This window comes from Corylus avellana, chromosome ca6, assembly GCF_901000735.1.
Source record: "Corylus avellana chromosome ca6, CavTom2PMs-1.0".
In the NCBI taxonomy this organism is placed as follows: domain Eukaryota; kingdom Viridiplantae; phylum Streptophyta; class Magnoliopsida; order Fagales; family Betulaceae; genus Corylus; species Corylus avellana.
In genome coordinates this window covers 10,445,079-10,460,175 of record NC_081546.1, presented here as the reverse complement: position 1 = coordinate 10,460,175, position 15,097 = coordinate 10,445,079, and the positions used below count along the sequence as shown (strand labels likewise).

The 15,097-nt window shown below is 37.7% G+C and overlaps 1 protein-coding gene across 3 annotated transcripts; it reads left to right on the top strand.

Annotated features, from left to right (window-relative positions):
- The first annotated feature begins 404 nt into the window (after positions 1-404).
- LOC132184051 (membrane-associated progesterone-binding protein 4) lies at positions 405-14,419 on the top strand. Of its 3 annotated transcripts, none has more exons than XM_059597530.1 (9): positions 405-494; positions 703-853; positions 1,029-1,105; positions 1,181-1,252; positions 2,261-2,298; positions 3,785-3,828; positions 10,901-10,947; positions 13,316-13,490; positions 13,998-14,419. In XM_059597530.1, the coding sequence occupies exons 2-9, from the start codon at positions 734-736 to the stop codon at positions 14,163-14,165; spliced, it is 741 nt and encodes a 246-aa protein (XP_059453513.1). In that variant the 5' UTR covers positions 405-494; positions 703-733; the 3' UTR covers positions 14,166-14,419. The 3 variants fall into 3 exon arrangements, with proteins under 3 accessions (XP_059453513.1, XP_059453514.1, XP_059453512.1); XM_059597531.1 differs by having other exon boundaries at positions 455-534; XM_059597529.1 differs by lacking the exon at positions 405-494 and having other exon boundaries at positions 564-853.
- The last annotated feature ends 678 nt before the right edge of the window (positions 14,420-15,097 follow it).

Here is a 15,097-nt window from a genome sequence, read left to right as displayed (position 1 = left end):
AGCATTCTTATTAAGCTCTTTATATTTAATTTTTCTTTAAAATTTTGAAAAAATTCACAATAAGAGTCATTGAATGATTTAAAACAAGTTTTTTAGTTTCTACTCTATTTCAAATTTAATTTTAATCAACAAAGCTCTCTAAATACCAAGTGCCAAAAAGTGAAAGTTATTTAAGTTTTTAATCTTATATATTCATTTTTCTTCTCTTTCTTGTCTACCAAGAACAAAACAAGAATTAAAAAATAAGAAAATAATAATATTTAATTAAATTAAAAAAAAAAGATATAATGTGTTTTATACTTGATTCATTACTTTTTAAATTTACAAAAAAAAAATTTTTGCTCTTCAAATTTAAATTTTATTTGAAGAGTGCATATGCTCTTGGGCCGTTAAGTGCAGACGAAGACAGCAAGGAGCTACTCAGGAAAGATATAACATTCAACAGAGGAGGTAGCTTGGGACGATCTTGGGAGTTTTGAACTCAGAATTGTCAGGTTTTGTATTCATCCTACCAGCAAAGTAGCCAACCGATTGGTCTGTCATCGACATGCATGAACTAATAATAAATCCCCATTTTTTTTTTTCTTAATAACAACTTTTCTATAAAAAAGAAAAAAAACCAACAACGTAAAGCTGAGGGCGAACTTGGGAGCTCGTGTCTCTTCTTCTCTGAAGAGCTTGTCTTTCTTCTTCCTATTGTAGGCTTCGATTGAGTTGAAGTGACCTGAGGTGGATGGCGGCGAAGATTTTGGGAATGTCCCCTTTTTTGTTGGGGATTACTACGGTTATGATGGCCGTCATCGCTGTTCTTCTCTTCAGATTTTCACCTAAACCCAATTCTCACTCCCCCCAGGTCAGCACCTCCAAATTTTTGATTTTCTCGTGGAAATTTCAATCAAATTCAACGCTAAGGTCTTCTTGTTCTTGTTTGGTCGGAGTTTTTGATTTTCCGGCAAATTAAATTCGGACAGAAGACATTATTATTGTTATATTTACTATTAGTAGCTGATGTTGCTTGCTTTTTTCAGAGACTGTTTACTGTTGAAGAATTGGCCTTGTACAATGGGGGTGATGGAGGGTTACCCATCCTTTTAGGAATTCTTGGGTACTCTCTCTTTCTCTTTCTCCATGTATAAATTTACTTTCAGGATTCTTATGTACATTCTATATTTTCATTCAGGTCTGTGTTTGATGTAACAAAAGGAAAATCTCACTACGGCCCGGGAGGGGGTTACAATCATTTTGCTGGAAGGTATTTGACATCCTCGTTTGTTTTCCCAAACAGGCTTGGTTTTTTATGTTTTATTTATGTCAATGAGTTTACCTACATGTCTTAGCATAATGCCTTTGTAATATTTTCTTTCTTGTAGATATTTAATTGAGAAATGCTAGAAGCTACATTTCTATCCCCCAATTAGCAATCCCAGCCTAACCCTTGAGTCTAAGTCCCCCGCAATGAATGATCCAAAGGTTGGTTGGGATTGTCAAATCAACATTGTGGGATGATTGTGAGATAAAAAATATAGTTTCTAGCATTACTTTATTTAATTTGTTGCCATGTCGGTGTTAAATCCCTTTTGTTGGCTTTGTAGACTGTATACCCTGTCTGCATGGTGAGCTCATATCCTCTTTTTGCATTATATTCCTTCACAAATTGTTATCTAAACAAAAAGTAAGAAGGAAAAATAAAGTTTCAGCTAGTCTCCTTGGCCAAGAGACCTGCATGGATTTCTGTATATGATTCTCATGGTGTTCTCTTTCAGTGAATGGCTTTAAAAGGAAGGATCAAAAAACCTTTGTTTTATGCTGTAAATTCTACATGTGGTAGGTCTTTTTAGGAAGTATGACTTCAACCTTGTTGGTGTGTTGCCAAATAGAAGACGTATGTGGGCTAGAATTTGGATTTAACTTGTTGGCAATTAAGCTTTATGATGTTTCTTCGACATTAGTGGCACTCAGCATTGTTAAAACATTCTGGTTTTATCTCTCCAAGTTGCTTACTTTGATTTTTCTTGCTTTGAAAAGTGTAGGAAGTTTCTCTTGCATAAGCTTATATTTTTTTGTCACCCTTTGTGAATCTATCTCAAAATCCTCATATTGTCACACCGTAGTGCCTAAAACGTCAAATTGCCAAATTTAAATACCATCATTGACATATCTCCCACTGACTTATATTCACTTATTCATATCATTTCTCTCGTTTTAATGTTTTAGAATTGTATTCTGACAGCCTTTTGCTTTCTTATTCTCCTTGAATCAGAGACGCTTCTCGAGCATTTGTTTCAGGAAACTTTACAGGTAGCAACTGTCATTATTATTTTTTCGTCAAGCCTATTGACTATCTTATGCAAGTTTCGATGTTTGACAACCTGTGAGAATATGTTGAAGATCTACTTTTCTTTTTTTAATTCATGGTGATCCTCCATTTTTTGACTAAGAAACCATCTTCTTCGTTTTCAAATTCGAGATAATAGTGGTAATTTGATACTAGAAGAAAATGGATAGTTGAAAATCATCATCGTATTATCACTTACCCAAAAAATTAATCATTCTGCTCCCTAATCTTGCCATGATAATCTGTGGGTGGGGGGAAGAATTTGGCATGGGAGCCTCACCATGCTGGGGCTTGACTTGATCAAGAAGAGATCAGGAAAAGCTTTTTATTATTAATTCTCATGTTCTTTTTCCTGTTTTGATTGGACACTACCAGAAACTTTCTCGGTGTCCAATCAAAAGTGGAAAAAGCAAAGAGAAAAGGAGAGAGGGGAGAAGGGAGAAGGTGATTCTATGTTGTCATTGTGGGGGACTTTATGTGCTGCCATTACTGAAGGATTCAAAGGCTTTTGACAATGTGTTGAAGTGAGATGTATGGATACACAAAGCAGATATTGTGATGAATGGGTTGGAGTGAGATTTAAGGATACACAAAGTAGATATTGTATTCAAAAAAAAAAAAAAGAGTAGATATTGTGATTCTATGTTGTCATTGCGAGGGACTTTATGTGCCGCCATTACTGAAGGATTCAAAGGCTTTTGACAATGTGTTGAAGTGAGATGTATGGATACACAAAGTAGATATTGTATTCATAAAAAAAAAAATGTAGATATTGTGATGAATGGATTGAAGACCTCTAATCTGAGGCCAAGGTGAAAACCCTGCAGATCTTTGCTTCATGGCACACTTAAAAGAGAGTGGAAAAAAAACCCTCAATGCCTGAATTTGAGTACTCTAGCTGAAACACAAAAACACAAAAATAATATTGTGAAGGCATCAAAATAATATCAGAGAAAGAATTGGGTGGAGATGGTGTAGAGTTTGCAGTGCTGTTGCTGTCATCAACGAGGGGAGAGGTTCTTCAAATTGTCAAGACTCTGCTCTCCTTCTTTATCTTACTTGATTCTTTCTCCTCTTGCTGGGGCTTAGATCAACAAGAGTTTTATACTTTTATTTTTCATTTTGTATTGTAGAAAAATATATTTTTTTTTAAGTTGTCATGTGCTCATAACATGGGCCAGTTTCAATTATTATTTTGAATGGAAGGTTAACAGAAGGGGTTATTTGCAAATTTCTAATAGTTTGTAGGTACAACTGGTTACAAATTCATTTCAAGGGTGGTCGTGCAGCTAGATGAAAGTTTAGAAGGCATTTGTGCGTTTTAGCCTTTTTTTTTCTTTCTAAAGTAATGGCGTATTATAGCGGCAAATAATTAAACGATAACTTTTGCAGCTTCAAACTTATTGCATTGTGCAGAATTAACTTTTTTCACTTTGTTTCTTAATACAGGAGATGGACTTACAGACTCATTGCTTGGGTTATCCAGCACTGAGGTAAACCAACTTTATTTGGTTGTATTTTTTCAGTGGTGGAATTACATAGCATTCTGGGGTATTGGCATCCAAAGATCTGAAAAATCATTATTTTGGCCTTTGCAAATGAGGCTAGAAATAATTCCCCCGCCCCTTTTGCCTCTTCTTAGTTAAGTAGCCTATATTTGATGATTGCTTGATGCTAAATCCTGGCTCAATCTATTTGTCATAGTCCTTATGCATCTTTCTGATTTTGTTAAATAGACATACTCCAATTCCTACTTGAGGCAAGTGTACAGTTATCATAAATCACTTCCATCGTAGTAGACCACAATCTAGGATTTTTTTTTTATCAACTTTGTTATATACTGTTAGAAGAATATATTAGGGTTTGAGGGCAATTTGGTCATTTTATGTATTATCTAAGCTTATATATAATATGTTTGAGGTAGGCTACGTATCTTTGAACAGCCTCCTCTTTTCTCTATACTTTCTTCATGCAAACCTCTCAACATGGTATCAGAGCCTAGGGTTTATACCTTTTCCTGATATCTTGTTCTTCTCTCCCAAATCTTTTTCTTTCTTTTATTTTAATCGTTTTTTTTTTCCCCCGGTTCTATTCTTTTCTCCTCTCCCATTTATATTGCTACTGATCGAAGGCAGTTGAAGTGCTGGGCTTCAAGCCCGTGGTGGAAGATGGCGCCAGGTTCCCCATCGCCGCTGGTATGAACCGCCGTCATCTCCATGGGTCTTGAGTCGTCGTCGATGATTGGTTGGAGTCGTCGGTCGGTGCTGTCTGTGGTGATTACCACTCTCTGCGGTGGCCGGAGATTGTAGTTGGTTGTTTTTCCGGCACGATCTGGGCAAGGGTTGGTTGTCGCCGGCGTCTGGCAGTCTCCGGAGGTTTCTTTGTCGTCGTTGGTTGTTTTCCGGCACGATCTGGGTGTTGCTGGCACGGGTTGGTTGTCGTCGGCGAGGTCTGGCAGTCTCTGGCGCGGTTCCGGCGACGTCTGGCAGTCTCCGGCGTGGTTCCGGCGGTTTTGACAAATGAAGATTGGGTGTTTGGCTCCGGGTGCTTGCTGTCGCGTATTCGGGATAAGGATATCCCAACCTTAAACCGGGATAAGGCTATCCGGTTTCTGGTTTTCCCCTGTCCAGACCGGTCCAGCCCATTTTCCGGCCGGTTCAGTCCATTTTCCGGCCGGTTCAGTCCGGTTCAGGCCAGGTTCAAGCCGGTTCAGGTCAGTTTTTTGCTAATTTCTCTCGGTTTCTTCCGGTTCACTATGGTTTAGACCTGTTTTTGCTCAACTTCAGTCCGGTTCAGGTCAGTTTTGACGTATTTTATCGATTCTACCATGGTTTGAGTTGTTTTTGGTTGGCATTCATCATTGTCAGCAAGCTTTGCTTCGAGTTGGGGCTGTTCTGTGTGAGTTTTTTTTTTATTATTCTCCTTGGTAGTTCGTTGGTTGGTGGACTTGTATAGTTGTTTGCATCTGGTTAGTGCATTATAATGGCTCCTCCTTCCGATTTAATTAATTCTGCCTCTATGGGTCCGACTAGTATGACACTTGTGAAACTTAATGGCAAAAATTATGGTTATTGGTCACGATCTGTGGAAGTATACTTGAGAGGGAAAGGTCTGTATTCTCACTTGGAATCTGAGCAATCTCCGGAAGATGACTCCAAAAGCCTTTGGGACTAGGCCGACAATCAGATTATATCTCTTATGTTAAATAGTATTGAACCTCACATTGGATCCTCATGTCTCTATCTTCCTACTGCTAAAGCAATTTGGGATCATCTTCGGCATATGTACTCTGGCACTGGGAATATCACTCGAGTTTATGAGGTGTGTCAACGATATTTTGGACTTGAGCAAGGTACTCAATCTTTAGATGAGTACTACAATCAGGTTGTGACCGTCTGTCGGGAAAGAGACATGTATCATCCGCTCTCCACTGACTTGAAGAAAATGGAGAAGCAACGTCAAGATGTGGATGTGGTTCAATTTCTTCTCGGCTTGAAACCTGAGTATGAGTCTATTCGTGCGCAGATTTTGGGTGGTTCTGATCTCCCATTGCTTTCTGAGGTTTTTTCTCGGGTTCAGCGTGCTACTATTTCCGATCATGGTTCTTTGTTGAGCATGGAACGTACTGGTGATCGTGCTGCATTTATTGCTGCCCGTGGTAGTTATGGTGGTTCCCGTGGGGGGCGTGGCAGTCGAGGTGGTCGTGGTTTTCGTGGTGGACGTGATTTTCGGGGAGGTGGTCACATTGGAGGTCGTGGGCCTCGCAAATGCACTCATTGTGGCCGTACCAATCATTCTATGGAGTTTTGTTGGGACTTACATGGCACACCATCTGGTTTTGCCAATTAGGTTACTTCTGATGAGGGTTCTCTAGCCCCGGCTAGACCACTTGGTACTTCAAGCTCACCTCTTGAGAATGATCTCATCTCCATCCCGAAAGATGAGTATGCTCAGTTCTTAGCCCTTAAGCAGGCTTCTTCCTCTTCCACTGCTACTCTTGCTCAGTCAGGTACTGCATCTCACTGTCTTTTATCCTCCACTAGCAACCCGTGGGTTATCGATTCTGGCGCCAATGAACATATGACTGGTTCGTCTACTTTCCTCTCTAATTATCATCATGTCGCATCACCTAGAAGTGTCACCCTAGCTAATGGTTCCCTATCCAAAGTGGTCGGCTCAGGCACTACCCATCTGAGTCCTGACATTGAGTTGTTATCTGTTTTACATGTTCCTGGCTTTCCTTTTAATTTGTTATCTATTAGTCAAATCACAAAATCCCTTAACTGTTCAGTTAGTTTTTATCCTTCTTTATGCATTTTTCAGGATCTCAAGACGAGGAGGATGATTGGTATGGGGCATGAAGTTGATGGCCTCTATTATCTCGATCTGGCACCTACAATTTCCTCTCATGCGTTGCAGTCGTCGGCCTCCGCTCTTCAGTGGCATTGTCGTCTTGGTCATCCTTCCCTTTCTACATTGAAGCATCAAGTCCCCAGTCTTCGTCATGAGGCGTCTGTGCCTTGCGAAGCTTGTCAGCTTAGTAAGCATCATCGTGTCTCGTTTCCGTCCCGTGTTGTTAGTAGGGTTTCTAGTGCTTTTGAGTTAGTTCATTCTGATGTATGGGGTCCAATTAATATCGCAGCCAATAAATTCCACTATTTTGTGACCTTTGTGGATGATTTTTCCCGAATGACATAGTTATTTTTAATGAAAAATCGTTCAGAGTTATTTTCTATTTTCCAACTTTTTCGCAATATGATTAAGACTCAATTTGCTCAGAAAATCCGTATTTTGCGTTCGGATAATGCTAAAGAATATACATCTCATTCGTTTGCCTCTTATTTGTCTGATAAAGGCATTATCCATCAAACATCCTGTGCTCACACTCCACAACAAAATGGTGTGGCTGAACGCAAAAATCATCATTTATTAGAAATCGCACGTTGTCTCTTAATTCATATGCATGTTTCCAAACAATTTTGGAGTGATGCTGTCCTCACTGCTTGTTATTTAATTAATAGGATGTCCTCCTCGGTCTTAGATGGTACCTCTCCTCATTCTCTTTTATATCCTTCTTCATCCCCGTTCTCCTTGCCATTGAAGGTTTTCGGGTGTGTCTGCTATGTTCATAATTTGGGTCCCGGATTTGATAAGCTTGACCCTCGTGCTACTAAATGTGTCTTCCTTGGGTATTCCACAACCCAAAAGGGATACCGTTGCTATAGTCCGGTTCTTCGACGCTACTTCACTAGTGCCGATGTCACATTTGTTGAGTCTCTCCCCTATTTTCTTGCTACTACCTCTTTGGGTGACTCTTCCCTTGAGCCTGATGTCGAGTCTCTTCCGCTGCCTATTCCTCTTCTCTCTGTGCCGGTCTCTCCTTCTCCTCCGGTCTTGCTACCTCACCGCCAACCTGCTCCACTCCAAGTTTATCAACGTAGACTTCGACCATCAGCTCCTGCACCGCCATCATCATCCTTATCGTCTCCAAATCCGCTGCCTCCACATCCATCCGACCACTTGCCTATTGCCCTACGGAAAGGTACACGTTCTTGCACTACCCAACATCCTATTAGTCAGTTTGTCTCCACTCGTTCTTTATCTCCTACACTTTCTTGCTTTATTTCCCATCTCTCTAGTGTTTCTATTCCTAAGACAGTGCAGGCTGCAATATCTGACTCTGGTTGGAGGCAAGCTATGGAATTGGAAATGAAGGCTTTGCATCACAATGGGACATGGGAGCTTGTTCCCTTACCACCTAATAAGAAAACTGTGGGTTGCAAATGGGTCTACACAGTTAAGTTTCATCTTGATGGTTCGGTTGAAAGATTGAAAGCTCGGTTGGTTGCTAAGGGCTATACGCAAACGTATGGTATTGATTATGATGACACTTTTTCTCCTGTAGCCAAAATTTCATCTATTCGTGTTCTTATTTCCATGGCTACTAATCTTGATTGGCCCTTGTTCCAATTGGATGTCAAAAATGCCTTTCTACATGGGGATTTGAGTGAGGAAGTTTATATGGAGCAACCACCTGGGTTTGTCGCTCAGGGGGAGTCTCAGGGCTATGTCTGTAAATTAAGAAAGGCATTGTATGGTCTCAAGCAATCACCGCGGGCATGGTTTGGAAAGTTCTCTGAAGCGGTATTGAAGTTTGGTCTGCAGAGATGTCAGACAGATCATTCAGTATTCCACTTACATACTAGTGCTGGCTATATTCTCCTTGTGGTATATGTAGATGACATTGTCATTACTGGGGATGATTCAGGAGGCATTGCCCGATTAAAACAATTCCTACAGGATCAATTTCATACAAAGGATTTGGGCAAACTTCGATATTTTCTAGGCATTGAAGTTGCTAGATCTCGAACAGGTATCAACTTGTCCCAGAGAAAGTATGCACTTGACTTATTAGAAGAGACAGGTCTTTTGGGTTCTCGACCAGTTGATGTTCCAATGGATCCAAATAAGAAATTACTAAAGGATGAAGGTGAATTATTTGAAGATCCCGGCAGATACCATCGTCTAGTTGGGAAGTTGAACTATCTTACTATCACCAGGCTAGATATTTCATATGCCGTTAGTGTTGTCAGTCAATTCTTGGAGGCTCCTCGGGTTTCACATTGGGAAGCTGTTACTCGGATTATTCGTTATGTAAAGAGACAACCTGGTCTAGGAATATTGTATAGACCAAATGGACATCTTAGGGTAGAAGGTTTTACTGATGCAGATTGGGCAGGTTCTCCTTCAGATAGACGGTCTACTACAGGGTATTGCACATTCTTTGGTGGTAATCTTGTAACTTGGAAGAGTAAGAAACAGACAGTGGTGGCACGATCTAGTGCTGAAGCAGAGTACAGGGCAATGGCTCATACGACTACTGAGTTGACATGGTTACAACATTTCCTTCAGGAGATTGGCTTCTCGACTACTACTCCTATCCCATTATCTTGTGATAACCAGGCTGCCATACATATTGCATCTAACCCGGTTTTTCATGAAAGGACTAAACACATTGAGGTTGATTGTCATTTCATCCGAGACAAGATACTCAATGGAGACATATCTACAGTATTTGTGAAGTCTGGAGACCAATTAGCTGATATGTTTACAAAGTCTGTATGTCGTAACCGGTTAGAGTTTATTTGTTCCAAGCTGGGCTTATATGATATATATGCTCCAGCTTGAGGGGGAGTGTTAGAAGAATGTATTAGGGTTTGAGGGCAATTTGGTCATTTTATGTATTCTCTAAGCTTATATATAATATGTTTGAGGTAGGCTACGTATCTTTGAACAGCCTCCTCTTTTCTCTATACTTTCTTCATGCAAACCTCTCAACATATACTATACTATTAATAAACTAATTTTGGCTTCTGAAAATTTATTTTTTTCTTTTTCCCCTTCTTCCCTATAGACACACCCTTTGATAGGATATTTAACTCTTCTCTGCCTAATGGCATTTTAACTTCTATAAAACAATGTGCTCCTAAATCATATATATGCTCGACCATATGGAAAATTATCCTACTTTACCAATGTGGAGCACTGGGAGAGAAAGAAATCAGCACCTTTTTTGAGGATCACGAGTCTAATGTGCTACAATTAAAATCCGCCTTGAAATCTCTTTTATTTTGGGCTGTAACGTTTGTTCTTAATTTTCTTCCTGTAATCTTGTAGATCTTCTTAACTTTTTAAATTTTCAATCCTATTAGGGTGGTGGCTTCTCTTGTATACTTTTCTTGTACATGACCTTTGCTTCTCCTCTGAATAAAAATTATTACTCATCAAGAAATCATATATAAGCCTAATCCCATTGTTCCAAATTTTCATTCTTCTTCTGTGTATTTCAATTATGTGTGTTCTAGGTAACCTAGGCTTTGTTGTCCTCCACCTTCAGCTATTCAATATTTTGTGTATCTTTTGATGATTTTTCACACTTTCAATGAAGATTACCAGAATATAGGATGAGAATTAGAGCAGGAGCAATATAAAGAGCATGAAGCATCATTTTGAATTTTATACTAGTCTATGTGAACATATTAGGGCATGCCTCGAAGCTCCTCTTTAATTGGAGCAAACAAATTGGCCTTGGTGGTAGGTGTTGCTTGTTACATTGTTCTAGTCTTTTCACAATCCATCAAAAATGACATTCTCTGAGCCTTGTTCATACGAAATGGCCTTGAGTTACCAACAAGAGCTTCTGTCTGCCATATATTAACCAGCTGATTTATGAAGAATGTGCCCCCCAATGGTCATTGGGCCAAATGGCATCTCATCCCCTCTTAGGTAAGAGGTGGAAGGTGAGCTTACAGTTCAATATTGTGTCAGTGCAGCCTGTAAAATGGAGAAAGTATCAATTTATACTTAGCGAGGTCTTTAGAATGGTTGTGTATCCTTTATTTCAAAACATATTTTCTCAAGAGTGTTCAGAAAAAGGAGGGGGAAAAAACTTTTTTCTCTACTCTATGAGATCTGTTGTGATTAATCTTGCTCCATGAACCATAACCAATGTCATTACAACTTTAACAAGTTCCACATGTGATTGAATTATACTTGTGTTTATAGGTGAAGAGTGTTGTTGGATGGCGGGATTTCTACTTTAGAAGCTACACGTGAGTTACATTGATCAGTTATCTTTTTCCATTCTAGTAAGTTGATATTTTAACATTCTCAATCATGTTAAAATTCTCAAAGCATTCCCCCTGGTGAATCTTTGCTTTTGTTAGTGGCCTGCTTCTGAAACTTAACAAAACCTCTCTAGGATTATATATATATATATATATATATATATAATGTTTCTTTAAAAGTTGTTCCAATCAAATGAGTAAAGATTATTCATACACCTCCAAAACATTTTCTTTATTTTTTTATTGGTGGATGTGATAATATATCTACATCTTCATATGCTGCATTTAAGATTTATTTGACACTAATTTTTTAATTCAAACATTGTCTAGCAGTTTGGATATGATATTCATTACGTAACTAGCAGTAAATGCTTGCTGTGCATGAGATGATAGTATTGTACAAAAGCTAAGAATTATTTAAGAAAGTAATCGGTTGTATAATTTTGTTAAATTTTTTATATAATGTATTATTTAAAATCAAATTTTATTTAATGTATTATTTAAAATCAAATTTTATTTAGCAAAATTAAAATAAGAAATGCTATGGGGCCATCTTTGAATAGTCACTTACACCTTTTTTTCAAAGTGTCAAGCCCATGTTAAGCTCCTTTGCTGCCTTGGTTGTGGGACTGTAAAATATTGAGTAATGGCTTTCTTAGATAACATCCCAGAAGCGTTGCAACTATCTTCTCTTTGCTTGTTCCTCACTTTCCGAAGTTACTTTTTACGATTTTTACAAAATCAAAGCATGTTTCTCACGCTCAAACCTGTTGTCTATTTTGTCCCAAAGTCCAATATTGTTTCCATAAACATAGAAAAGTCATTTGCAACACGAGTGAAATTATTTTAGTTCAAAGTAAATTTTAATGAAATAAAAAGAAGGGATTAATAGAGAGAATTATATATGAAGTTGTTCACCTTGGGTTACACTTGTGGTTTTAAAATCCGAAGATTAAAAGAGTGTGGAGTAGTTCATTGTTGATGGTTTCCCATCAACAGAAGTCTCATGCATGGACACTTCATATTACCAATCCTATGATACCCGATGTACATATCTCGGCCACTCCATCTCTATAGTACTTTGGATTCTTTTCATTGACTGACTCCATCCAATTCGTAACACAACTCATTCTTCACATCCATGGCAATCAACATTTCTCGTTATATTTATGGGGTGAAAGTAATTGCAATGAGTTGGTAACAATTTTATCAAGAATGTGAATGACAACCCTATCAATACTGATTTGTGTTTGGCAATATGAGATTAAATAGACAAGGTGAGTTGGATGTAAATGAATGAGGTGATAATATGTGGCTCGACCACTCTTTTTTTTTTTTTTTTTTTAATTTTTTAATTATTATTATTCTTATTATTATTATTATTATTATTATTATTATTATATATTTTAAATTTTTTTATTGTAAGTTACACAGGTTAGAATATGATTGGTGTCAATGTGCCACATTAATGGATTCTGTCAACTCATCTAACGATAGACTTTTTTTTTTTTTCTTCTGCCTACCCCAGGGAGTGTTTAATCAATTTTAAACCTCGAAGAGCTATTTGTTAAAACTCCAATTTACAGCGACCAATTAGCATGTTTCCAAATTTGTTAATACTATTTCTTTATTTAGATAAGGGTTATTTTATTGCTTTTTCAATTAATAGATTACTGGTGCCAACTGTTTCAAAAGTTTAAAGCCATTTGCAAGTGAACAATGTATATCAAAGCCCACAGTTAACACACTAATATGCCCCTCTATGCAGTGTCCCAAAACTTCATGTGATTCCCGAAATAGAAATAGAAGTAGAAACAAGGACCAAGTCTGAGACTGAAACAAGTAGAAATCCTAAGGATTTGAACAAAAAGACCTTTTAAACAGATAAGGTTCTAGTATTATGTAGGTCCATTAGTTATCTTGAAGATCAAGTAATCTGGAATAAAGCCAACAATGCATATCAAGCACTTGGTAGCATGGGCGAAAACTATTATTTGTAGACAAAGTTTCTAATGGCACACTACTTATGGCTAATTCGTCCTCTTGTAGATAATTTTTGCTTATTCAGCTAGATGCCTATTTTGCTTATATCGATGTGAAGCTGATGTTATATTTTGTACTAAAAGTGCCTGAAACAAAACTTAATATGGTTCTGTGTGTGTTAGTGAACTAAAACGTTTTCACTTTTCAGTTTTGAATTTGACATGCTTCTGCTTTTCATTTAAGGTGTCTTAAGAATGGAGGAAAGAATTATGTTACCATAGAAACTCAAAAATTTCAAATGAAAATATTGCTTTGTATCAAGTTTTAGCATAATATTTTGTATTGATTCAGTGTGAACTCGTGTTGTTAGATTTATTGGCAAGCTAGTAGGACGTTATTATGATAGCCAAGGAAATGCCACAAAATATTTGAAAGGAGTTGAAGCAAAGGCTGCAAGAGGTGCACAGCTTTTGGAGAAGCAGAAGATTGAAGAAGCTAAACAACCTAGTTGCAATTCAAGGTGGAGCCAAGATGATGGTGGAGAGGTATATATTTTGTCTCTGAGCCTGATTGGAATTGTATTGAGAAATAGAACTTTTGTCTATAAATAGAAAAGCCTGAAAGAGATTTTTAGAAAAAAAACCTCACTTTCAAGCTTCCAAAAACCCAGTTTTCGGCTTTGTTAGAGCAAAAAAGTCAAAAATATGTTTTTAAGTTTTTTTACCAAACAGACCTATTTTTGTTTGGCATAGTTTTTTATATACTAAAAGCACTTTTTAAGCTCTTTGACACACAATTTCAAACATGCTCTTAGTGTTATTCCAGTTGTATGGCTTCCCCATCTCAACTTTTTGATTTTGTATAGGCTTCTTAAAAGAAGTCTGCTGGCACATGGCAGCTAGTGGAGTTAGCCCCCATCTTGTCACACACAAATCTGTAGTCATGAAAATTCTGGCGTGTAACATGAGAAGCGACCCAAACATTTCATAATGATTAAGCAGGCATTTTAATGTTCATTGAGCTATATTTCAGATCTTGATTGTTGTTATCAGGTTTGGTGTGATGTTGGTGTCCCAAGGTTAGTTCAGAGGCCTCTGGAAATTGCTTTGACTGGAAAGATGAGCAAGCGCTGTGCTTGCTTTAAAGAAGATCAACTTGACCAGCCAGGTTTGGAAGTTTACGATGGATGTGGCCTCCTTGCCAAGACTTGCCGTGTTTAAGTTAGATTGTATTAGTCCTGCTGGTAGAACTAATTAAGTTAAATCATCCCAAATGTGTTGAAAACTAGTTTTTCATATGTAATTTTCAACTCATAAAGAAGGTGAAGAAATATCAAAGATCTAAAAGCTAGGGGGTGGGATTGTATATGATTCTTAAACCACATTGGACGCTTTGCAACTATACATGTCTACCTTTTATTTTTCTCTGAAGCAGTATATACCTCTTTTGCATAATATAGATATTCACTCTTTGATAGATTTGTTATGCTTAGTTAAAATGGTTAATGGCATAACCTTACGTGAAAATACAATAACAGACCCCAAACACACCTAGAGGGTGGGTGAATAGGTGTTTAACAAAATAAATACGGAATTAAAATTATAAAACAATAAATAATTAATCACCAAAATATGTAAAGCGGTAAAGTAAATGAACACAGATATTTTGGTGACGAAGAGAAATTTTTTTAGAAACTGTTCTAAAAATAAAACCTCTCTGGGGCAGCTAAACCTAGGATTATCACCTATCAAACAGATTATCAAGAGATTAGAGACACAGGGACACTTATAACCCTTTGCAAGTCTTTGGCTCTATAAGAGACAACAAGCCTTCAACTTGTTTTCCTAGCTCACAATCTTCTTAAAGTGATACTCTTTTATGGGACCCTTCCGATAGGCTTCTTCTCCAAAGTAGATTACACAAGTATAGCTTCTAAACAAAACAAACACTCTAAGAGAGTATGGCTTCATAGCACATAAACATCAAATCTCTCTTAGCACATAAAGAAACAAACACTCAAGCACTAAGGCTATTCTCTCACAATAGAGCTTCATCTCTGGTTGTTTACTTGATAAAAACGAATGGCCCAAGTCCCATATTTATAGGCTCATGAGAACAGGGCTAGTCAGTAGTATTTTAATGATTTGGTTGA